At 47.7% G+C, this 26,661-nt stretch overlaps 2 protein-coding genes across 2 annotated transcripts in view; both read left to right on the plus strand.

Annotated features, from left to right (window-relative positions):
- LOC119382397 (protein dachsous) overlaps window positions 1-26,661 on the plus strand; it is a 466,009-nt gene that overhangs the window by 243,206 nt on the left and 196,142 nt on the right. Inside the window, exon 16 of the mRNA XM_049412138.1 lies at window positions 18,080-18,304. Within this exon, the coding sequence (XP_049268095.1) occupies window positions 18,080-18,304 (225 nt within the window). The remainder of the gene's footprint in view (window positions 1-18,079; window positions 18,305-26,661) is intronic.
- LOC119382400 (uncharacterized) lies at window positions 10,757-14,600 on the plus strand. Its single transcript, XM_049412191.1, has 2 exons — window positions 10,757-11,617; window positions 14,437-14,600. The coding sequence occupies exons 1-2, from the start codon at window positions 10,810-10,812 to the stop codon at window positions 14,442-14,444; spliced, it is 816 nt and encodes a 271-aa protein (XP_049268148.1). The 5' UTR covers window positions 10,757-10,809; the 3' UTR covers window positions 14,445-14,600.

Consider the following 26,661-nt stretch of genomic DNA (forward strand, 5'->3'; position numbering starts at 1 on the left):
CTATGGGGCTGGCAACGGTGCCACGAAAGCGTCCGAATTTTTGAGCATGCCCACAAAATTGGGCGTCCGAAAAATTGGCAGTTGACTGTATATCATAACAATGATCGTCATTATCATCACCATTTTCAGCCCATTTAGGTCGACTGCAGGATGAAGGCCTCTCCCATTGATCTTCAGTGATTTATCCCTTCGGACTTGTCTAACTCGCTGCCTTCCTCGACTGCGTTTTCATCTCGAGGTTACCATTCTATTGCTCTAACTGACAATGTCTGTATACTTTGCATTATGTGGCCATTTTAGGTCCATTCCATTCACTTGATGTCAGCTAAAGTATCGGCTACCCCTGTTTTTTTCCTGAGCCATTCTGCCGTCCTCTGATTTCTCAAGGTTATGACTACCATTTTTGAGTTGGCTAGGATTCATTTTAAAAACAGTGCAGCAATTCAAGGACAAAGGAAGACAATGGGACAGCTTCCGTACCGCTGTGTCTTCCTTCGTCCTCGTGCTCGTGTTGCTGCACTGATTTTAAGATGAAATGCAGTTGAACCTGGATGTACCGAAATTGACGAATGTCGGCAATATTTTGTTATATACAGATTTTCGTTACTTGCAGTTTCACGTGACCCCAAACCCCAAAAAAGGCTCGTTGCTGTTTTCTATGCTCCGGCCTAACCTCTCCCCAGCGCCACCGTGCTAACCCTAACCCACGCGAGCACAGCACCACATCTCCCTCGGTGGCCGTTTAACCTAACTGTGGCCAATCCGCGAGACGCGCGTGCGGCATGAGGCGAAAACAACTTTACAGGGGGGACAGCACCCCCACAACCATTGCTAATGCTTGCCGCTGTTCGGGTTTCCTTCGACACCGATAGGACGTTTCAACGCCACCAAAACTGCTTGGAGACTGTGGCATATGTCTTCGTACATCCGAGGTGCCCTGCTGTAGGTACTTTGTGAAGGAACCTTAGTATGCGGTGATGAGTCGACTGAGGCACTACAGGCTGCCACGTGGATGAGTCTCATCTCAAGCACCCAATGTGCTGGAGCAGGCCGTTTTCTTCCTTGTAAAAACAGTGCAACCTTTTGCAACTCGAATTGGACTGGTTAGGGCTGCCAGTCCAAAGAATGTTCACAATAAAGAGGAGCTGCTGGTCACGAGCTTGTGTACTCCGTAGGTCTTTCACCATGCTAATACAGTTCAACCTGGAAGTAACGAAATTGACGAATGTCGGGAATATTTCGTTATATACAAGTTTTCGTTACACGCAGTTTCATGTGAAAATCGGCAAGTATTATGCAAAAAAGAACCATGTCAGACTCAACGATATACTTGACGATCCACAGCCACGTTCACCACACACCCTTTATTCTCCGTGCCACATATCCAACATGTCCGACCCCCCGCCCTGTGCCCCATCTCCCGTATTCCCGTGCGCCCTCTCGCTGTTCACCCAACACTCGCGCCATCTTGTGCCTCTGAGACCTGCACCCAACACACACGCACTCCTCACTCCCTTATCTCTCACAACTCTCCCCCCCCTCAAAGTGTGAATCCGTGGTGGAAGGGAGAAGTAATGGTTCGTGGTACAGCACTAACTGATCCGCATGGGTGATGGTTTGACGACATCCCGTTGCTGGGTCACTGAGGATGAAGTCATTTTCACCAATCTGCTTGACCACACGGTAAGGTCCACCACGCCACGGTGCCAACTTGGCCGAAACACCCTTGGCTGCATCACTCAAAGTGTGAGTGGCCAGGAGCGCAAGGTCACCTTCTTTGATAGTTGTTGACTGTCGATGGCGATCATAACTTGACTTCTGAGCCTGCCAGGCAGCTCCTTGAGGTTTTTAGCATGCTTCATGGCTTCTCCAAGGCACTGCCTGAGTTCTGCAGCAAGCGCATGGTGTGCTGCTTCTGTAGGCTCTGTGTCATCCTTGTCGCCTGCAGGTTCCCATGGAGTGCACAACTCTCTGCCATAGCAAAGCAATGCTGGAATATATCCGGTGACTATGCTCTCCGCCATGCGCATGGCAAGGCTGATCTCAAGTATATGGCGGTCCCAGTCTTTGTGGTTAGTGCAGTATGCTCGTAGACACTGCTTAATCATGCCATTGTGACACTCCACCATCTGTCCAGCTGGTCGGTAAGGCACAGTATGCTGATCCTTGATTCCCCAATGTTTCAGGATATTGCGCCATAATGTGCTAACGAAGGGCTTCTCTTTGTCACTGGTGATGGCCACGGGTGTCCCATGGTGGCAGAAGACTTGGACCATGCACTGCAATATTTTTGCTCTGGTTGTTGCTCGTAGAGGGAACAGCTCCGGAAACTTAGCGAACTTGTCGATGACTACTAACAAGTATTTGTGGCCACGAGGTGTAGACGGCAAAAGGTCCAATTATGTCAACACTAAGCTCTTCCATGAGTCCTGTCGCCCACTGACTGCTCATCAGGCCTTCGGACTTATTGCGTTGATGTTTTGTGTGCTGTCGGATAGCACGGCCCAGCACATGCCTTGATATGTCCGCCTGCATGCCCACCCAGACAAATCGTGCAGCTACATGTCTCAAAGTTTTGAAAAACCCTGCGTGGGCCGCCGTGGGGTGATCGTGCGCCATTTTCAATGCCAGGTGCCGGAGGTGAGAAGGCAGCCATGGTACCTCTTTGTTGCCTCTTAGCTGAACTAGCAGTCCATTTGGCTCCAGTTCTGTTGTTTCTGCCAGATCATGGAAGAGACGATCAGGGTATGAATTTGGGAGCATAACCCCTTGGACCACGGTTTTCAGTTTTGAGAGACGGCTGTCACGAGCCTGCTCTTGTACAATTTGACCGGTGTCACTTAAAGGTGTCGTATCGTCCTCCAAGGCAACTGCTATTTGCTCAAATGTAATTTTCCCTTCAGGTTCTTGTGCATCAATGGGAAACAGTCTCTCGGACAAGCTGTCACTGGGGTGGTCTTCACATTGAAGAGGGGCTCTACTCGGGGCATCTGCGGGTATATTTGCAAGCCCCCGTCTGTGCTTGATTTTGCAACTGAAACCCTGCAGCCGAAGGACCCAACGCTTAACCCTGGGCGAAGCTTGGTCGGTGCAGAACATCCATGACAGTTCAAGAAGGATCCGTTGATGGGCGAGTTGGTACATGTCTTGAAGTATACTGAGTATGTGCAGCGCAATGGTACGAAGACAAGAGAAGACACACAAACGACATAGACTGGCGCTGGCACAGCGCCAGTCTATGTCATTTGTGTGTCTTCTCTTGTCTTCGTACCATTGCGCTGCACATACTCAGTATATTTCAAGACATCCATGACAGGGATGAGTGGTCACAGTGTATCTCAAACTCCGTAAACTCAAGATATGCCCTGAATTTGTCCACTGCCCACACCACTGTAAGGCACTCCCACTCCTGGACAGTATAGTGGCTTTCGGCCTCTCTGAGAACCCTGCTAATGAAGTAAACTGGCTGCAGTCCATCAGGGCCAGCCTGCAGTAGCACAGCAATGCCAATGCCACTTACATCCGTTTCCACCACAAAGGGTCGATTTAGATCTGGAAGGCTCAACTGCATCCTGAACTAAGGAATGCCTGAGCGCGGTGAAAACTCGCTCTTGGCTCTCTTCCCACCGCCATGGCTCGTTTTTCTTCAGAAGGACAGTGAGTGGATGTGCCATCAGTGAGAAGTGTGGTATGAAGCTACGATAATAACCAGCAAGTCCCAGGAAGGCCTGCAACTGTTTAATCGTGCTGGGTCTTGGATAATTCAGCACCGCCCGCACTTTCTCTTCATCTGTTCTGCACTGCCCAGGGGAGATGACGTGGCCCAAAAACTTAAGGGACTGACGGCACACCTGCATTTTATCAGGGTTAATCGTAAGGCCAGCATTCTCAATACGCTACAACACTTCCCTTACTTGCTCGACATGGCTCTCGAGACTTTCGGAGCAGACGAGGACATCGTCTAGAAACGCCATGGCGAAGTTATGATTTATTCCTTGCAACAGCCGGGCCATCAAGGTTTGAAAAGTTGCCGGGCCACCTTTCACCCCAAAGGGCATTCTCGTAAACTCAAATGTGCCCTGATGGCAGATAAAGGCTGTTTTCGCAATGTCAGCCTCAGACACAGGAATCTGAAAAAACCCCTGGGAGAGGTCGAAGCTTGAGAACCACACTGCACGGTCCAATTGCGCTAGCAGCTAGTCCGTTCGAGGCAAGGCAGGTACTCGGGTACGTGCGTTCAACGGCCGGTAGTCCACAGCAAGCCGGTAGCCTCCAGACTTCTTGGCAACAAGCACTGGGACACTAGTCCAAGGGTTGGTGCTAAGTCTTATAAGGCCCTTTTGCAAGAGGTCATTCACACATCCTTCAATGATCTCTTGCTTTTTTGCATTTACCGGCCGCAGCTTGCATCTCACAGGCGCGCTATCTCCAGTGTCAATGCAGTGCTGAGTGAGGGTGGTACATCCAGGAATTGCAGTAAACAAATAAGAGAAGTCATCGAGCACCTTATTCATGGTCTGTATGCCTTCGTCAGCTGGAAAAGTGCTTCCCGTGCCTGGTACTACAAGCACTTCTTCAAAGAGGCCCTGCAAGCAATAAGATTCGCCGTCTTCCTCTATCGCGAGCGCAGCAGTCACATCCCTGTCACGCTTAGCAAATGGCACAGTGCACTGTGGATCGGTTCCAGTAGTCCACCCACCCAGCACTACATGTAGGGATATGCCTGTCGCATTCAAAAAGTCTCTGCCAAGCACAATGTCCCGACACAAATCTGGCACGCACAGGAAACATTGTATGCGGCTGCTTGTGGCCCAATGTATCTTGCACTTTAGAGATGTGGTTGACCGCGGCCAACCTCTTGCCATTCGGAGTGCTCGTTCCTGTGTCCTGGGATTGCCGCCCATCGCCTCGGCCACCCTTGCCGCTGGTGTTCCAAGCAAGCTCACACTTGAGCCTGTATCTAGCAGGGCCAGGAATGTAGTCTGCCCAATTCGCACTTCCAGGAGAGGCTCTCTGTTGCCGGCCAAGACCCCTATCCGTAGCGCTGTCTCGTAGGTGCTTGCCGGAGTAGCACCTACCGTCTCCCGTTTCCCGGGCACTGTGAGCGGATATGTCCGATTCTGTTGCATAGGTAGCAGCGGGGCGGGCCACTATGCCGACCTGAAGGGCACTCGCGGGTAATGTGACCGATGCCTCCGCAGCGATGGCAGGCAGTTCCACCGGAGTCGAGCGGTTGGTATCCTTGCGGCTGTGGCGGCGCTGGGAAATGAGACCTTGTAGCAGAAGTGGGCGACCTGTGCAACTGGTTTCGGTGGTAGGACGGCTGTATTGCCATGGAGTGCAATGGCCAGTAAGATGCCGCTGACGGATGCTGCAACGGCGCGGCAGCCGCCGCCATCGTCACTCCAGGCCTCACTCCTGACAGGCCGGCCACATTTACAGCTGGCTGGAAGGCGAGGTCCCGCGCAATTTGATTGGTTGGAGGTGGCAGTGGCTTGTACTGGAACCACCTCCAATAACACTCCATGAGGCCGTCAGCTGCCTTCGCCAGCTCCGCGAGATTAGCAAACTGCTTGCCTTCCACCAAATCTTGGAGTTGCGAGTGCATCTGCTGAACAGACGATCAACCTTTTCAGATTCCAGCACTTCATCGCTGATCCGGTCATAATATGCCGTGATCGTGTAGATGAACTCTTTTAAGTTTTCTTCGGAGTGTAGAGTGTGGAGCTCAAGTTCTTGTCTCAGGCGCTGCTTCACGTCACTCGAAGAAAACTCCGCAATGAACAAGGTCTTGAAATTATCCCACGATGAAAACGACTTCACGAAACGCAGCCACAACTTCGCGCTACCCTCCAATGCAGCAGGCACGACGTGGCTAAGCCTTTTGTCAGCGCCGATACCAGTCACCAGGCAAAAGGTTTCCAGCTGGTCCAGAAATTTCTCGGGTGACTGCGTGTCACTGAATCCCATGAACCTCGGGGGTTGACTTCCCGCAGACCGTGGAGCGCAGTCACCCGTTGGTTGGAATGCCGCTGCCGTCATGGGGCCTGCAGGCATGGGCTCGGCCGTCATGAGCCTTTGGCTGATGGCTGCCGCGATTTGCTCATGCTGTATGGCGGAGCCGTTTGTTTGACCCAGCAGATGTTGAAGCAGCTCCTCTGGCACCTTCACCACGTCTGTCTCTGTTGCCATGTCGATCCCGAATGAGCCCCCACTTGTCAGACTTGAGGATATACTTGACGATCCATAACCACGTTCACTACACACCCTTTATTTTCTGTGCCACATATCCAACATGTCCGACCCCCCATCTCGTACCCCATCTCCCTCCTCCCATATTCCCGCGCGCCCCCTCGCTGTTCACCCGACACTCGTGCCATCTTGTTCCTCCGTAGCCAACCACACACAGCCTCCGAGACCCGCACCCAACACATGAGCACTCCTCACTCCCTTATCTCTCACAACCAAAATGAGACTGACATAACTTAAGAAGACATCACCTCTCACATTTTTTCAGAATAAAAAGACTGTGTGATTTTGGCTTGTGTTTTCTTCATATATCATGACATCAGTGGTCCTTCAGGGAAAGTTAATTCATGAAATGCAGCTTCATCATCCTGCGCGCCGGCGGCACAACGCAAGACGTCCAACGCGTCCATCACTTCCTTCGCGGTAGGTGCGGCAAACAGTGGATCTTTCTCTGATGCACCTTTGTTGTAACTGCGATCTTGCACCATTTGAACAAGCGCCGCATCTGACATTTATTCAGTACATACAGTGGCAGTGTCAGCAAACAAAAATGTGCCAAGTTTGACGTCATCGGGCACTCTTCCGTTCGCACGTAGCGCATCCAACGATTCGGTTACATCCGTTGGATTTGCAGGCTCCTCTTCGTCGTCGCAGATTCCATCTTCACCGACCTTTATTTGGGCCGTGGCGAAACAATATGAAACTGTCTGAGCTGGAACTTCTTGCCACGACGCGGCAATCATCTCGACGGCTTGATATATGTTGATCTTTGTTTGCTGTTCCAAACGGATGTCCAGAAGAATCTTTTCTATCACACGACGGCGGTCGCAGCACTTGAAGCTGTTGATTATTCCCTTGTCCAGTGACTGTATCAGGGATGTGCAATAGGTAGGAAAATATATCAACTCCATGTTTAAGAGCTGAAGGCCATCAACGTGATGCGCAGAGGAATTGTCCAGGAGAAGATCTGGCAGCCTTGTTGCTTGATGTCTTCGTTGAAGTCTTTCAACCAATCAGAAAAGATCGCCCGTGACATCCACGCCTTTGAATTGGCCACATATTTTTCCGGAATTCGCTTCATTCCGTTGAAGCATCTGGGCCGAGCGCTTTTCCTGAGAACCAACGGGACCCGTTTGTCACTGCCATCGCTGTTGGCGCAAAGCAAAACCGTCACGCGAAGTTTGCTTTGCTTGCCTCCGTGGCAGTCTTCTCCTTTAAGCGCCAGCGTGCGGTTAGGCAGCGCCTGATAAAACAGAGCTGTTTCATCAGCGTTATAAACGTCAGCTGCCTTGTAGCGGCTCAAAACGCCAGGCAGCTCCTTGGCCACCCACGATGCACAAGCATCGCTGTCGGCAGAGGCCGATCTTCCCGACAACTCCGTTTTGGCTCTTAAATCCTTGCAGCCAGCCGTTGCTAGCTTTGAAGTCATCATGGCCCAGGATGCAAGCAAAATCCTTCGATTTTTGTTGTAGGGTGGCGCCGCTTATGGGCACGTTTCGAGCACGTGTGTCAAAAAAACCACGTAAGCACGGCTTTGTCCACATAGGCATACGTTGACAACTTCATCCTTTTTTTCTCCGAGCAAGTGCCTGACCCTAATGCGCTGCGGATGCTGTCTTTCACAATCAAAATAGTCGACAGGGTGCTGGCAGGAATGTTGAATCGCACAGCAACATCCTCCTTCTTCTCGCCAGCGGCGATCGCATTGGCGATCGACGACTTGTCCTCGAAAGACAAAACTTTACGCTTTCTTGCTGAACTCGTTTTCGAAGTGAACAATCACTGTGAGAAACGCGCAATGCACGCTGCTGACGTTGACACTAGCCTTAAAGGGACACTAAAGAGCAAAACAATTTTTCACATACTAGTAAACTACTGTTTCACGATACCAAAAACACCATGCTTGTGGCAGGAAGATGCTTAGTAAGCGAGAAAACACACAAAAAGAAAATGTGGGTCGCGACGCCATCTTGAAGTTTCCGCACCATTCGCCATGACGTCACATATTTTGACGCATTCATAATCGGTAAAAATAAAATACATTGTCCTCGAAGGGGGCCATACACTTAACATACCTAGTCTGAAAAAATTTTGTTGAGCCAATGGCGCCAAAATACAATAATACACTTTGAAATCCATGATGTCACGCGCGGATATTTCGGCGCAAAATTCAAAAATGAAACATTGAACTTGATTTTCTCCTCTATTAATGAACCTATAATGGTGAAATTACCGACATTAGAGTTTTCAGAGTACAATTTATCAATCTGAACCCATTCATCGTTTCTCTTTAGTGTTCCTTTAAGGCTCGCGTCACGTCTACTCACACGATGCAATGACAACAAAACACGCACAAGCCTAAAAAAGCAAACAAAATAAGGTACGCACAACAGTGACAACTGGTGTCATGATGCATAAGTTAAAAAAAAAGGGAAAGAAACTCAGATCTGCCCCAGGGCAGCGTTAGGGGAGCCGCTTGCCTTTTTTTAGCAACTGCAAAAGTTACGCATTATTTATCCGAACTTTCGGCACATCTACTGCTCAAAATAACGAATGATCTGCATGGAAAATTTGTTACACCCAGGTCATTTGCCACAATGCCTTCGTGACATGGAGGTCAAAAATACATGGGCTTCTATGGGGATGGAGTTGGGGAATGAAAAAAATTCATTGAATCCAGGAATTCGTTAAATAGAGGTTCATTACATCCAGGTTTAACTGTACCATTTTCCATTCTGTTGTATGGTCCTTAGCATTTTCTTTAGTTTCTTTGTTATCCTCCACATTTCAGCCCCATATGTGAGGACTGGCAGCATGCAGTGATTGCCTTCCCTATATAGTACACCTCTCTTGCTTTCCTTTTTTTTGCGAGGCGCTGGCATGTGCGACTGTGCTCCAAGTTGCATTGTTGTTCTTCGTTTATGCATGCTTGCCTCGTTCAAGTGAGTGAAAAGTGGATGAATAACCAAAGAGGAAGTGGATGGACTTGGCACAGGAGCTAGGCCTCGCGACATCAACATGCATGATTGTTGTGGAACTTGCATACCTGCCAACCCACCCGGTTTTTCCAGGTGCCTCCCAATTTGACGAGCACAGCCATAAATCTCCTGAAAAACAGCACCCATTCCATTATGAATATAAATTAATGAAGGACAACGGTTTTAAAATTTTCTGGCATTTGTGTATTGCACGCAGAATGCTTCTTAGGTCACTTTTGCAGCAGTACAGTGTTGTGATGCGGAAAACATGCCAAAATTAGAAAGGAGCTACTGGCTGTCACAGGACTGGGCATTTTTTGTCCCTTAATTGCACATGTGTGCAAGCACCATATATTTACAAGTAGCAATGTGTTTGCTGACGTGTAAAAACTACAGGCAATTATTCAGTGTTCTATTATGTTGCTGCGGCCCACAGAAGCAACAACTAAAAACGCACATCAGCTTTCTTTAGTCACACACTAGGCATGCTAGTGGCATACTAATTTGGCATACTGGTTTCCCATGTTTTTCAGTGATACGAATTTTGGCTGATACGAATAGTTTTCATGACCCCGTGAGTTAAGTATCGTCAAGATTGTACATTTTCTGAATACAGTGGAACCTCGGTTATATGTTCCCCAGTTATGCGATGATTTGCGTTTTACGACGAATCGGTTTTTTTTCTTGCTATACCCCCATGGAAATAATGTATTAAATACCTCGGTTATATGACACAATTTTACGCCGAACCTGCATCGTGGCGACTGCTCTCTGGTACCGTATGAGAAAACAAAAATTTTTTGTTGTTCGAATCTGACACTAAATTTTCGTGGGTTTAAGATAAGGATGTATTTAAGTGTAACCAGCTTTTTTAATATAAAACTGATGTGCCCCTGTGTTGACGACTAGAAAAAAAGAGCGTGAGACAGGTACAATTTGCCTTCTTAGAATGGAAAATTTGTTCTTCTGGCAGTTCATTTTCTTTTGTGATCTAGTTTTATTGGCTTCAAGATCGCTTCTGGATACGCTTTCATCGCGTGTATGTTCCAGGACTGTTACCAAGACAATTTTGATCTACGCTGAGTAGCTTAAGCTAGTCGGCAAGCTCGTTTTCGTGGTCCAGATATTTTCCCGTCTTCGGCCCACGGAAATTTTTTCTGGTCAGCACGCAGCTGCACATCTCCTCCCTGTCTCATGGTTGCAGGCCTCGAGCACGCAACAAGGACATGACGCTCCTATTTTCGGTATGCAAAATGACTTTCTTGTGACGTGAGTGTTGTGTTATTACACTTAAGATAGAACGTGCGTTAGTCATGCTCTGACGTCACTCGTTGCTTTGCGTATCGTACCTAAGATGCACGTGTAAGTGTTGGCTCTCTTACGTCACTGTTAGTTCTCTGTTAGCTTATAAGACCGCCACGTGTGCGCGTTGCATTCATTCCGTTGTATTGCAAGTTGCAATAAACATGTGTCCTGCCAAGTAGGCTCCCATGTACTAAAGCTACTACAGTGGCGACGAAGATGGGATGTTCTCGGGTGTCGGTATTCTAGGAGCGGAAGCGGCTGGGCGGATTACCACGACATGGCTTCCTTTGGGCGGTTTGAGCCGTTCACGGAGGAGGGAGACGAAGACTTCGACTCTTATGCGGAACGCTTTGAACATTACGTCCGAGCTACCCAGGTCAGTGAAGACTTGAAGGTATCAGTATTTGTCACCGCCATTGGAAAACAGGCCTACCGCACGCTGAAAAATTTATTGGCCCCGACCAAGCCGGAAGAGAAAACGTATGCCGAACTGCTCCAGATACTGAAAGGCTACTATTCTCCGAAGCCTTTGGTGATAGCGGAAAGATTCCGGTTCAACCGTCGGTCGCAGCTGGAAAATGAGCCAGTGGCCGCGTTTGCATTGGAACTAAAAAGGCTGGCTGGATCCTGTGAGTTCGGACAATTCTTGGATGACGCCTTACGGGATCGATTCGTGGCCGGACTGAGAGATGAAACGGCACAAGCAGAGCTGCTTAAGAAGAGTACCCTGACGTTTCAAACTGCCTACGACTTGGCGAAAAGTGGGGAACTTGCTCGCACGGAAACAAGAAAAATTCACCCAAAAGAACTCGGCGACGTGAACCTGGTACAGCAACACCCACAGCGGACCACTGGGACAAGAAAGGTCGCGAGCAAAAACACGGAGCGGCATGCCGAAACAACGGACTGTTCCCGGTGCGGAGCAACGCATGACGCCGCCACCTGCCCCTTTCGCAAATTTCGATGTCGTGCCTGCAAAAAGATGGGACACCTGGCAAGGGTCTGCAGAACAACGCCACGTTCGGTGCACTCTCTTGAAGAGAGCACTGGCTTAGAAGACTCCGGTGACTGGGACGATAAAAGTGGTGAGAACTATGCCTTGCTTAGTCATATTTTTTCATGTCGGAGTAGTTACGGTGGCTACGTTGTGACAGTTAAGATAGCAGGCAGAAATGTCACTATGCAGGTTGATACCGGGGCATCTGTGTCTATTGTGCCGGAACAAATGTACAGACGGTACTGGCCGGAGGTACCCCTAGAAAGATGTACTTTACGGTTAAAAACTTATGGGGGTTCGGCACTAAAAATTGCCGGAAAGTTGACGGTGCGTGTAGAGCACGATGGGCAAACCGCGACCTTGCCGTTAATTGTAGTTCGAACAGAAAAAAATTGTGACACTTTGTTGTTGGGCCGCAACTGGCTAGAGGCTTTGAAGTTGAATTGGTCTAGCGTGTGTAATATCAACTTTGAGAGATCAAACACAGTTGATAGCTCAACCACAAACACAGTTGAAGGCCAACAACAAAGTGCGAATATGCGGAGACTACAAAGTGACTTTGAACCGTTGTCTGAGAACTGATTATTACCCTCTCCCAACATTGGAAGATACTTTTGTAGCGTTACATGGATGCAAGTGTTTTACTGTCCTTGACCTGTCGACAGCGTACCAACAATTGCAGTTGCATCCCGAGTCGCAACCCTTGGTCACTGTGAACACTCACCTAGGGCTTTTTCGATACACACGTATGCCGTACGGTATAACAAGTGCTCCATCCATTTTCCAAGCGGTAATGGATGACATGCTGAAGGGTTTGGACAGAGTGTCATGTTATCTTGATGATGTGTTAATCGCGGGGGAAACGATGGAAGAATGTTATGATAGAGTGCAAGCTGTGCTGACAAGGTTCAAGGAACGGGGGGTGAGATTGCGGAAAGAAAAATGCAAGTTCTTTGAAAAGTCTGTGACATATTTGGGTCACGTGATTGACGAAAGCGGAATCCGCCCTTCAGAGGACAAGGTGCGTGCTATCAAAGAAGCACCAACTCCAAAAAACAAGAATGAGCTGAGAGCTTACTTAGGCTTGTTAAATTTCTATGGGAAGTTCGTACCAAACATGTCGGCACAGCTTAAACCATTGCATGACTTGCTAGCTGAGAGTACCAAGTGGAAATGGACGGAGGTCACCGAAAAAGCTTTCAAAGCATCCAAGAGCTGGTTGCTGAGTACGTCTGTACTCACCTACTATGACCCGTCAAAGGAGCTAGGGCTCGTTTGCGACGCATCTGCGTATGGTCTAGGGGCAGTCCTTTTTCACAAAGTAGGCTCAGAAGAAAGGCCAATCGCTTTTGCCTCTAGAACTCTCACTAAAACAGAGCAGGCATATGCCCATATCGAAAAAGAAGCACTGGCTGTAGTGTACGGGCTAAAGAAGTTTCACAAGTACCTTTTTGGGCGAAAATTTGGAATATACTCTGATCATCAACCCTTGGCGGGATTATTGGGACAGGATAGGCCAATTCCTGCTATGTCGGCGGCACGCGTGCAGCGATGGGCCCTGCAGATTGCTGCTTATGACTACAAATGGGTTTATCGCAAATCACGGGATATCGGCAATGCAGACGCACTTTCACGCCTGCCGCTTAGGAACTCGGATGACGTGTCGGAGTACATAGCTTTTTCTATGCTAGATGGACTCCCACTCTCCGCAGAACACATCAGAGGGGAAACGAGAAAAGACAGCCTGTTATCAAAAGTGTTGTTTTACACGCAAAACGGTTGGCCTTCAGAGGTGTCTGACGACGCACTGGCGCCCTATTTTGTGCGACGCAGCGAGCTTTCTGTTGACAGAGATTGTGTGACGTGGGGAAACCGAGTGATAGTGCCATTATCTCTCCGCGAAAAAGTGCTATCACTGTTGCATGAGGGCCATCCTGGAATGGCCCGTATGAAAATGCTGTCTAGAAGCCACGTGTGGTGGCCTCGCCTTACGCAGGATGTTGAGCAAAAAGTTAAAGAGTGTGTAACATGCCAGTTGACGCAAAATGCGGCGCCCAAAGTTCCGGTGATGTCATGGGGAGTGGCGGGGCGCCGGTGGGAGCGTGTGCACTTAGATTTCGCTCATCGAGATCAGCATTGGTTTCTAGTGCTTGTTGATTCCTACTCCAAGTGGGTTGAAGTGTTTCTGATGAGGTCAACTAGCAGCGAAAAGACAATAGAAAAACTGCGCACAGTATTTGCAGCGTACGGACTACCGGAAGAAGTGGTAACAGACAATGGCCCGCAATTTACCTCGGAACTTTTCGAGACGTTCATGAGACGGAACGGCATCCGGCACACAAAATCGCCGCCTTATCACCCGGCATCGAACGGCAGCGCGGAGCGTTGTGTACAGACGTTGAAAAAAAATCTTCTTAAGCAGGTCATGGACGAGCAGAGGAATGGGCAGATGAAGTCTCTCCAGCACCGGATCGACCAGTTCCTATTCAATTATAGGAACACGCCAACGGGTGTTACTGAAGAGACGCCGGCCCAGCTGTTCTTATCGTGGAAACCTAGAACCAGATTGAGCCTTCTCCATCCAGATATCGAGCAAAGAATGAAAGAAAAACTGCAGCAAACAAGGCAGTCGGCCAATCGGGGACGGGGAGCTTGGAGAGACTTCGAGGAAGGGGAAGACGTCCTCGTGCAAGGACTACGCCCCGGGGAAGGAGAGTGGTTGAGCGGTAAGGTAAACAAACGCGTTAGTTTAAGCACTTATGTGATAGGGATAGGGAACGAGGAGAGATACGTGCATGTTGATCATATGAGACCACGAACATTCCAGGAGTGCGTCCCGCCATCGGTTCAGGTGCCGTCTGCAAGCCCCGAATTTCCAGCATGCAGTCAAGCCGTTGTGTCTCGCAGGTCTTTAGGTTCCCCTGTACCCATCGATGGTGCACGAGAGACGTCTGACGCCGAGCAAGTCGATGAGCAGGCAGACGATGCCAACAAAGAACCGGTCCACCTACCGGACACTTCATCGACAGGCGGGGACTGCGGCGGGGGCGAGTCTCAACCTTCCCAACCGGAACTTCGACGCAGCACCCGACAAAGACGACCGCCTGACCGTTACTTAAAACACTTGGGGGGAAGGGAGTGTTGTGTTATTACACTTAAGATAGAACGTGCGTTAGTCATGCTCTGACGTCACTCGTTGCTTTGCGTATCGTACCTAAGATGCACGTGTAAGTGTTGGCTCTCTTACGTCACTGTTAGTTCTCTGTTAGCTTATAAGACCGCCACGTGTGCGCGTTGCATTCATTCCGTTGTATTGCAAGTTGCAATAAACATGTGTCCTGCCAAGTAGGCTCCCATGTACTAAAGCTACTACAGTGAGCATTCATAATTAAGATGGCACATCACCAACTGCACTTCATTAGGAACAAATGCCAAGCATCCGCGTTTCAGTTGCGCACTAAAACGTCCTCCGCGAACTCGCAACAAAATGTACTCTGTCACCATTTTGTGATAGCGATGACACTGTATCTGACTGCTCTGATGGGAGGCTACCAACGTGGTTTCAGTTTTGCTTTTACGCCCAGGCAATTTCCGGACTCGTCTTTTAGAAACAAGATGCACATTAGATTCGATTTTTTTTTTTAAAGCTAAACTGTAGAGCACCAATTTGGTACGGGACATAAAAGAACACGCAGAGCACAGGGAAAGCGCTAACTTGAAACTATCTTTATTGTAAAAAAAAAAAAAAAAAAAAGACTTTCCTACATATGTGCACTGTACAGCCAGCATGTGCACACGCACTGTCCCATCATAACCACAAGAAGACATATCGCCAGAATGCAGATCAGAACTAGGCTTGTGCGAATATTCGAGTACTTCGAATACTTCGGATATTCGAACGAATATTACAGTATTCGAATTCGCTTTGACACGAATTTGAACTCTAGGAAATTTAGAAGTATTCGAAATGAACGAATAGACATAGTATATAAACCGCATGTAACCCCCTTGTAGAAGTGGTTTCGCTGCAGTGGAGGGGTACTATATTGTGAATACCCCTATCCAGGGGAAATGCACACTGCCGCAAAGCCACACTTCAAGGTTAAATGAACATGCAGTAAAACTTCGTTAATTCAAAGTCACTGGGACTGTGAAGAAGCTTCTACTTAAGCGGGTTTTCGAATTAACCAAACATACAAAAAGCGTATGCAAGGACCTTTGAATTACTGTAAGTAATCAGAGGTGGTCGTTTCCTGTGTCTGCTAGTTTGCGGCTCCAGGGGTTACGTTTTTCAGCAATACCCGCTCCCAATTTTGCCGCTAAACCGGGGAAACGGGGGGCCTCGCTGCTGCCAGCGCAAGAAAAACAAGAAAGGGGAAAAAAAAACGGTCTCGTGGTCAAATGAAATGTGCACCTGCAGAAAAGAAGACGTGCTTCACTGCAACACAGTGGTGACACGCAGGCAGCATGGCACCTTCTCCTTGCAGCGTTGGCGCGTCATCATGCGACGATTCGCCCATTCTTTCTGGTAAAATAGAGAATTTAATAATGACTAGTGTGATGGAATTCGCGTTGCGTTCTGAGTGGAAAAGATGATCATTGAAGTTCGTGAACCAAGTTTTCGAAGTAGGTGTCCAAGCAAGTACTTTTCTGTCTTCTTTTCTACAGGCACACATTTCAGCTGGCCACGAGACCGCTTTTTTTTTTCTTGCGCTAGCAGGGCAGCGAGGCTGGGGTGCCTCACTTGTCACTCATTAGTATCGCTACATTGCATTGCCTTGCGGTTCCTAAGAGCCATCATTTCTGCGGATTTGTGGCTAAATCGGGATCGGGAATTGGCACATGGCACCCAAAGTTTTCGAATTAACCGGGCTGGTACATACCGCCGCTTCAAATTATTCACTCAAATATACATTTCAAAATATGGGACCGCAGAAATCTTTTGGATTATGCGAGATTTCGAAATAACCAAGTTCGAATTAATGAGGTTTTACTGTATTACTGTCATATCGATTCATCATTTTTAAAGTTTAAAAGCTTGTTATACTGGCTTATAGGCTCTAAATTTAGTAAATTTTAAAACGTAGCATATTTTACAGGTTATCACTTGCATTTTATCGAAAGTCAGATCCTGCTACTACTCAAAAGTTGCTTCCACTTCCCTTTGAACCAAAAAGAATGACATTTGCATATGCCTTGTTTCAACTTTAAAAATGCTGTGCAGGTTAGTTGGGTCATGACAAACATGCTCATTTTCTTTATACAGTAAAGCCCCGGTGATACGATCATGGCTCGTACGAATTTCGGGGTGATACAAATTTTTCTGCGGTCCCGGCCAAGGCCCATTAGCCTGCAATGTATTGGAGTACGGTTCTTGCGAACCAGTTTGCACACCGCGACGTTTGATACGAACGTCCGCTAGCGCACAGTTACGAACAGGTGCTGCCTGCGCTGTCGCGGAAGACGCGGCAGTTACGCGCGGGCGCGGGCATGCGTGCTGCGCGACCATCACCGGTGCATCGTTGCCTCCAAAATAGTGCGCGAATCTTGGAGGCCTTTAGGCGCCTTCGCGTTCAGAATAAAAATGACGTTGACGTCACACTTTTTTTTTTCCGACGCGTTGACGCGTGCTCCTATGCTCGAGGCAGCAGCGTCTTCGTACTGTGTTAACACGTGCCTGCCACATCGATGCAAGCCATGTCCCCGCAATCAGACGTTCTATGAAACAAGACTGAAACTTGGGCTGCGGGTCCGTCATGAAGTTCCATGAACGTTGGACGAAGACCCCGAGACACGAAGCGGATGGTCTTGGCGAAGGTGCTTGGCCTCTTATCTATCGAGTGCAAAGCGCTTCTTAAGTCACTTTCGCCGCAGTACTCTAGTGTGATGCAGAAAACTTTAGTAAGATTAGGAAGGGGCTACTAGCAGTCACGGGGCACATCTGGTCCATTAATTACACATGCGCGCGCGCACCGTATATTCGCGAGTACAAGTACAATCATTGACGTCTAAAAACTTTACTGGCAATCATTCAGAGCTGTTCATGACCTCGCTACGGCCCTGAGAAACACTAAATCAAAACGTATGCCAACTTTCTTTTGTCGCATACTAATTTTCCATGTTTTCTGGTGATACGAATTTCGGATGATACGAATATTTTCGGTAACCCCGCGAGATTCGTATCACCGAGGTTTTACTGTATTATAGGATATATACTATTCAAATTTGCTTCAAAATTATTCGACCAAATCACTATTCACTTCGAATTCGCTTTGGACCTAAAATTTACTGTTCGCACTAGCCTAATCAGAACATAATATCTAAAAATTCATTTTCTTTGTTGCGCAGCACCACAGAATTATCACTGACATAATTGCTTCCTTTTTTTCTGATATGATATGCTTCCATAAGTTCTGTCAGCGAACATAATGGTTTTGCGTGCTCCCTCCCCTCAAAGTCGTATAATCGGGATTCCACCGTTATCAGAAACAGCTTCTGCATTGCAGGAGTCACTGTGAGGATTCTTATGTTGCCGCACATGTTAATGCAGGGCTTCTGACTGTTGCACGACCTCTGGTGGAGCTGCCTGGGAGGCTCGTTCTGAACATCACTGCCAGTGACAATGGATCACCACGCCGTAGTGCCCATCAGGAGCTGCACGTGCACCGCAGCGAGGCACCACAGCGGCCACCACGCTTTGACGAGTCACACTATGCAGCAAACGTGTCTGAGGATGCTCCTGTGGGCACTACTGTGCTTGTGGTTCGCGCGTCAGGTATGCTTTATGATTATTTTACCGTTTTCCTTTTAATTTGACAGCAATTATATGAACACTCTCGCCGGGCTTTTCCCACAGTCTTTCGCCATCACTATCATGTTTCGTATGTATGTATGTATGTATGTATGTATGTATGTATGTATGTATGTATGTATGTATGTATGTACAGTCAAACCCCACTACAACGAACGCCATTTCAGCGAAATTTCCGGTACAACGAAAAATTCTCGGTTTCCCGTCAGCAGTCCATAGGAGTCAGTGCATAAATATGCTCGCCACAACGAACACTTTTTTTTTGCTGCCATTCTTCAACGAAATTTGACGATGCAATTCTGGGCTCAAAATTTAATTTGCCGTACAATAAACACAATCTCGAACATTTTGGTGCATTTTAGAACATAAAAATACGTCTACAAAGTCTGAATCGCGTGTTGGTGCCACCAGAAACCGCCGCTCTTGACTGAGTATGGGGGCCGCCATTGCTTGATAGCGACGGCGATCAGACTGCCCTGCTTTTGCAACAGGCTTGAGTTGCTTCTTAGTCACAGAGAATCCAAAGCCAAAGCTCAGTTGTCCACGCTGGGGTGCAATTGCGAAACGATTCCTTTTCCGATGCCTTTCCAATGCTTTTCGTGCTTTTCGCGCTTCGCCAGTGGTCAGAGCTACGGTACATCTGCGTTATCAACGTGAGCAGCCCTGGGGTGCAGTCGCGGAACGATGCCTTTTCCAGTGCCAATGCATTTCGTGCTTTTCACGCTTGGCCAATGTGACCGGTGGTCACACTGGCCAATTCATCTGCGTTATCAGTGGGATCAGCCAGCCCCGAGCGGTGGATGATAAGAATAGCATAGAATAAGGCGTAGGTCATCGCTTCACAGTAGCATGCCTGCATCTCGGCGTTGTCGGATACCTTGTTGTCACCGAATAGCTAGTGTTAGCGTATTAGTGCAACTGTGCAGTTTGTGTTGCGCGCCCGTGCCTCTGTTTGGTTCGTTTGCGGAACCCATTGTTTCAGCGTGCTTTTCAACCTGGCATCGCTATGCATATATGAGAATTGCGTCATGATGCTGCTGGGGAAACAAAGGAAGCAGCCGACACTTTTTGAATTTTGGAAATAAATGTTTCTCTGTTCTAGCTCAGGTCAGATATATTTTTTTCGATTTCACTACAACGAAATGTTCGCTTCAACAAAATTTTTTCCGAGCACCGTCAATTTCGTTATAGAGTGGTTTGACTGTATGTGTGTATGTATATATCTATGTATGTATGTATGTATGTATAGATGTACAGTCGAACACAGATATATCGAACTCGAACGGGATTGCGAATTAGTTCGATGTATGAAAAATTCAATATAAAAAAATACAGGCCCCGAGACCTTACCAGTGGCAGACGATCACCTACAATCGGCGCATTCAAGGATTGACAACTAATTCCGCGCACACGATGCAATAGAACGTTTTATTTGCGTGAAAAAAAAATCGCTTATCTTGGCCTGCTTCTTCGTCTTCGAAATGAAGTTGAAGACCCTGGCCTCGATGTTATCGAGGCTGTCCAGGTGCAACAGCCCGGTTCCCTCCATGTTGCCGCAACAACGGCGAATCAAGCCGAACGCTGCCACGACTTCAGCGGTGGAGTATGCGCGTGTAGCCGCCGCCTCGTCCGGACGATCTTCCTCGTCACTTGAGCTGTCGGCCTGGCATCCTGGGTCCATGCAACCACAACTACAATGTCCTCGTCAGCGAGGCTCACAACAGCCTGAACATTGCGGTCCGCTTCCACAAAATAGTTCGCAGACACTTCGGGTGGAACTGCAGCCGGGAAGAGGGACGACAACTCGCGAAATGCGTCATCTATGCGCTTGTCGTCGCCGCAAGTTCCGCTGTCACGAAGCCTGCCTTCTTGAAGCAGTTGGCCATTGTGTCCGTCTTCACGTCTCGCCAGGTGCCCATCACCATTTGAATGGCACCAAGCAGGTCAAAGCTATGAAGACAAAACTGTGCATAGGCAAAAATCAGATGTATGCATTAAGGGACAAGGAAGGCAATGTCACAACCAATATGGATAGAATAGTTGAGGTAGCGGAAGAGTTCTACAGAGATCTGTACAGCAGCCGAGACAGTCAGGATGATAACGTAAGAAGCAGTAATAGCCCAGAGGAATCTGACATCCCACCAGTATTGACAGGAGAAGTAAAGAAAGCCCTAAAGGGAATGCAAAGGGGCAAAGCTGCTGGTGAGGATCAGTAACATCAGACCTGTTGAAAGACGGTGGAGAGATTATTGTAGAAAAACTGGCCACCCTGTATACGAAGTGTCTCTCGACGGGGAGGATAACAGAATCTTGGAAGAATGCCAACGTCATCTTGATCCATAAGAAAGGGGATGTCAAGGACCTGAAAAATTACAGGCCCATCAGCTTACTGTCCATTGTCTACAAGCTACTTACAAAAGTAATTGCTAACAGAATTAATACGACATTAGAGTTCAATCAACCAAGGGACCAGGCAGAATTTCGTACAGGCTTCTCAACAATAGACCATATTCATACTATCAATCAGGTTATAGAGAAATGCCTGGAATACAACCAACCCCTGTACATAGCCTTCATAGATTACGAGAAGGCATTTGATTCGGTGGAGACATTAGCAGTCATGCAGGCACTGCGGAATCAGGGCATCGAGGAAGCCTATATAAACATAATGGAAGAAATCTACAGCGGATCCACAGCCACTATAGTCCTCCATAAAGAAAGCGACAGAATCCCAATAAAGAAGGGCGTATGACAGGGAGACACGATCTCTCCAATGCTATTCACCGCGTGTGTACAGGAGGTTTTCAGGGCCCTAGATAGGGAAGAATTAGGGATAAGAGTTAATGGAGAGTATCTCAGTAACCTGCGATTCGCTGATGACATTGCATTGATGAGTAACGCGGGAGATGAATTACAGCTCATGATTACTGAACTGGATACGGAAAGTAGAAGAGTAGGTCTGAAAATTAATATGCATAAAACTAAAGTACTGTGGAACAATCTTGGCAGAGAACAGCGCTTTGCGATAGGTGGCGAGACACTGCAAGTTGTAAAGGAGTACGTCTACTTAGGACAGGTAGTAACCACGGAGCCGAACCATGACAGTGAAATAACTAGAAGAATAAGGATGAGGTGGGGCTCATTCGGCAAGCATTATCAAATCATGAATGGTAGTCTACCACTAGTCCTCAAGAGGAAGGTATATAACAGCTGCATCTTACCGGTACTTACCTACGGAGCAGAAACCTGGAGGCTTACAAAGAGGGTTCCACTTAAATTGAGGACGACGCAGCAAGCAATGGAAAGGAAAATGATAGGTGTAACCTTAAGAGACAGGAAGAGAGCAGAATGGGTCAGGGAACAAATGGGGGTTAAGGATATCATAGTTGAAATCAAGAAGAAATGGATATGGGCTGGGCACGTAGCACGTCGGCAGGATAACTGGTGGTCATTAAGGGTAACTGACTGGATTCCAAGAGATGGCAAATGCGTGAGGGGGAGACAGAAAATTAGGTGGGTAGATGAGGTTAAGAAGTTTGTAGGTATAACATGGCAGCAGAAAGCACAGGACCGGGTTGATTGGCGGAACATGGGAGAGGCCTTTGCCCTGCAGTGGGCATAGACAGGCTGATGATGATGATGATTATGTTGATGATGATGATGATGAAGCAGGTCAACCTTCAGCTCAGTGCCCATGCGGAGGTTGACCGGCAGCCTATCAAGGAGTCACCTCCTGTAGCCCACCTTGAAGGACTTGATGACGCCCTGGTCGAGCGGTTGCAGTTTTGCTGTCGTGTTGGGCAGCAGAAACTTCAGCTCAATGTTTTTGAGCTCGCATGTGGTGTGGTGGGCCGAGCAGTTCCACAAGAAGGCAAGCACGACGCCCCGACTTGCCCAGCTCGATGTCCCATGCCTGCAGCCATTCTGTGAACAGCTGACGCGTCATCCACGCCTTCTTGTTCAAGGCGTAGTGAACGGGGAGCTGCTTAGAGTTCTTGAAACAGCGCGGTGACCTTGCTTTCCCTATCACAAAGGGCTGGAGCTTCCGAGACCCATCCATGTTGGCTGCCTGCAGAACGCTCACGCGGACTTTACTCATTTTGCCGCCGTGACATGTACTACCCCGGATGTCGAGAGCCTTGCTCGGTAGCATTTGCCAAAATAGACCGGTCTCGACGGCGTTGAAGATTTCCGCAGGTGAAAACTTCGTGGAGATTTCCTGCCACTCCTTCGTCATCCACTGCTGGATGTCCTGGCCGCTTACTGCTTCACTTTCTCCAGAGATGGTTTTGCCAACGATGTTGTAGTGTTGCTTAAATCAGTGAAGCCACCCGGTGTTGTCAGTGAATTCGTCTTCACCGAGTGCAGCGGCAAACCATTTGGCCTTAGCCATCAGCTTTGGGCCATCCACGGGAATGTTCTTCGTGTGCACTTCTAAGAACCAGGCATAGAATGCCTTTTCTACTTTCCACTGGGCAGGAACGCGCACACGACAGGCTCCCGACGTTCACTGCTCCGCCGCCTTTGCCTTGATATTTGCCTTATTCTTCAACAAGGTGCTCCGAGTGCTCCGTGGTATCCCGATGTCGTCCGCCACCATCGAACATTTTTGCCTGCCTCAACGCACTGTATGGCTTTCAACTTCGTCGCAAAGTCAAGGTTCTTGCACTTCTTGACGCTGGCCATTGCTACACAAGAAGTCGAAAATTCAAGCAGTCCGCAGCGCCTTTGCACAGCACCCACACAAAAGAGGAATGCAGTGGTATGCGAAAACTCATGGAAGCGGACTCCGCCAACAAAGCGCTCGCGATCAGTCGTGATGGTGGCGATAACTATCTGGGCTACCTGGTTACCTGCGAGGGCAGCAGCAATGTATGAAAGGCACGAGCTGTGGTTGGCTGAGAAATTACGAAAGGCATGGGCTGTGGTTGGCTGATCAAAGCTCACAAAACAGCAACAAAAAAGAAAGAAAGAAAAAGCGAAAGGAGGAGGCTGCCGGCTCCTTCATTCCTGCTCTCCGAGCCGACGCGGCGAAAGCATAAGAGAGAGAGAGGGAGAAAAAGAAGAAAAAAAAAAGCCGTTCCGCAAGTTTGAGAATGCGCCTAACAGGAGTACAGTCCGAGCCCCCTCTCGCCCTCACGTTTTTTGAGCGTTTCAGGTGTCGGTGAAGACGCGGTGCCAGCCTCAAAATTTTCTCAGTTGTGCTAATTGCAGCAAGAAACGGAGGCCGCGTTGGCCACCTGCAGTTTGGGCATCATCATCCAATCCAATCCATAGGTGCAGACCCAAACCCTAACAATTCTCCCACTTTGAAAGAAAAGAAAAAAGGGCAGTGGTTCTGAAATTTTCTGGTCTTTTTAATTTAAGCCACTTTCGCTGCTGAACACCGGTTTCTTGCGGAAAATCGTGCTAATATTTAGAAGAGGCTATTAGTGCTAGTTGTCATGGGACACAGCATGTCCTGTTCCTTATTTAGTTATGCATGCACTCGTTGTGTAATTACAAGTTCTAGTATGATCGCTGATGTCTAAAAAATACTGGCAATCATTCAGAGCTGTATATGACATTTCTGCGACCCTGAGAAACAATAAACAAAAACGTACGCTAGTTTTCTTTAATAGCCACCTTCACCCATTCCTGCTTTACAAATCTCCCGAATTTCGACGTCATCAGGTTGGTGGGTCCACATTAGCGTTTGCAGTGCCTATCAAATCATTTGATAGGCTCCACAATTCAATTGCTAATGTAAACTTCGTTGTTGTTTGCACTGTGGGGTGGCTCAACACACTGCTTTTATTGAAGTCAAGAGCTTGGCGGAAACCCGCCTAGCCGGGCAAAGACATGGACGAAGGAAACACAGTGCCAACCAAAAGTAAGAATATATTCTTAAAAGAGACGTTTCGGTTCCCACACAGGAGCCTTGTTCACAATCAAATGTGAACAAGGCTCCCGTGTGGGAACTGAAACGTCTTTTTTAAGAATATATTTTTACTTTTGGTCGGTGCTGTGTTTCCTTCGTCCATGCTTTTATTGAAATAGCAGTGCTCACTTGCACGGGTTAGCTGATGTTGAATTGTTTGTACATATTTTTGTTTTCTTTTGTAAAAGTAAGTCCTCTTTGTTATACTACTCCAAATTTGGGATTTCATGCTAGAAAATGGAGGTTTTCTTTTTTCGTAGCCTGCTCCAAATTTGGATTTTCAGGCTCCAAAAGCAACATTTTTCTGCTCTAAAAGTTGCTCCAAATCCTATTGCGGCTGTTGCACTTGTGCATTTGTGAAACGAGTGAGCTGCTAGCTAGAAGGACCAAAGTAAGGACTAGTTGAAGTAACAACTGTGACAGTTGTCCTGTGTATACTTGCGCATTTTTTTCAGGCGTCCTTTTTTGTGTTTGAGCAGCACGCTGCAAGTGTCGAGCTGTGACAGTTGTTAGTTCGCGCTCGTCTTGTGTGCGTTTTTTTGTGCATCCTTTGTGCTTGAGCAGCACGCTGCAAGTTTTGAGCTGCATGCCGTTCTTCCTGTGACATTGCAGTTTGTTGCTGTCACACTCATTACTTCACCCTTGCGGTGAAACTGTGACTTTTCTTTTTCATGAGTTTCATGAGTAACCAATTTTTCAGCCATACCACTTCAGAAGCCTTCAAGCGAGTGATGAAAGGCATGAAGAATAACAAATGATATAGATAAAATGTGGTTTGGAGTGGCTGCTATGAAATCAAACAATTTCCAATCAAATTGCTTCTAATCTACTGTAATACAGTCAAAACATAACACAGTCACGACATCTTATGCCAAGCTAGATCAGCTTCGCTGTTAAAAAGAAGCGGGAATAAATAGGTCCCTGTGAAATAGCTTCCAGACAGGACGGCCAAAGATCCATTGTCTATGAACTGGCACTCAAGCCAAGCTCTTTTAAGAAATATCGCAGGACGGCACTGTTGTGTCGCTTGTTTCGGTTCCAATGCATAGTGTAGCAACATTGGTGACTTTGTTGTTGTCTTGTATATATGAGTGTTCTGAAAGAAAGTGGCATTCGGTTTTGTTGTGTTATGGTGGCTTGTCCGCTCTCTTTTTTGTGGCCGTGACACCACATTGGCGACGACCTTCAATGAAGGCGTCACCTCGCCTGTAGCCACGCCGCCCGTCAGGAGCTTCTCCAGCCTCGCTCCACCGCCTCGTTTTTGCCCGCGCAGGGCCGCCCACTGGTTCCGTGGCTGCAATGGTTTTTCCATGTTTGAAACCTTTCTTTTGCCCTCCGGAGCATCGGACTTTACACCCGAACGACGCAAAGCCCACAGTCTGGGAATTGAAGGTCAACGTATTTTCTTTAGAGCTGTGCGAATAGCAAAATTTTGGGTGCAAAGCGAATTCGAATATTGAAGTGTGAGTGCGAATCGAATCGAATATTTTTCGAATATTTCTCGAATATTTTTAGAATATTTTTCAAATACTTCGAAGCAAAATTGCAGAAAAACAAAGTTAGAGAGGATTCCTAAGCATATTCTTAAGAGATAGCAACATGAAAGTGTTTCTTTTCGCTAGGTTGATGAAGCACTGGTGGGGTGGTGTTTCAGAGTTGTCTTATCAAGAATGAGGCAATGTAAAGGCCGAATTTGATTGATGTACATGATTTGGTTCAACCAAAGTGTTGCCGACAACACTTTACACGTGATAGGCAAAGATGCCATTTCCTCAGCCTCTCCTCCTCTTTCAACATCTGTGGAAGCGCAACTGATGTGGCGGACATGGGTGTGCTCCCTTCAAGTCCGGAGTTCCAAATCTGCCTCGTAGACGTCGATATATAAGAACATCTGAAATTTTGGATGCTAAAAAGCTTCGGCTTCCGATTTTTCGGACTTCCTGCCCAAATTTCAGGTCCAAAACAGCATTAATTGAGCCTCCGTTTCTGCCACATCTTTTATCTCCATGTTGGAACCAGCGTTTTCTTGAGTTAGTACATTTGCGACCGTAGCAGAGCTTGAAAGGCAGCTTTGCCGCAATACCGGGATGTGATGAGGTGAAGCATATTGAAAATCTAGGGATTACTTTCAATCGGACGTTGACTGTGTCTTGGCAAAGTTAGACCGTAACGGAGCTTGAAAGGCAGCTTTGCCGCAATACCGGGGTGTGGTGAGGTGAAGCATATTGAAAATCTAGGGACTGCTTCCAATCGGACATTGACTGTGTCTTGGCAAAGTTAGACCGTAACGGAGCTTGAAAGGCAGCTTTGCCGCAATACCGGGGTGTGGTGAGGTGAAGCATATTGAAAATCTAGGGACCACTTTCAATCGTACGTTGACTGTATTTGTTTTTGGGAAGTT

Source organism: Rhipicephalus sanguineus, chromosome 2, assembly GCF_013339695.2.
Source record: "Rhipicephalus sanguineus isolate Rsan-2018 chromosome 2, BIME_Rsan_1.4, whole genome shotgun sequence".
NCBI lineage: Eukaryota > Metazoa > Arthropoda > Arachnida > Ixodida > Ixodidae > Rhipicephalus > Rhipicephalus sanguineus.

What these genes read in the sequence shown, in the direction of transcription:
- LOC119382400 (XM_049412191.1), top strand. Translation starts at nt 10,810, where the DNA reads ATGGCTTCCTTTGGGCGGTTTGAGCCGTTCACGGAGGAGGGAGACGAA.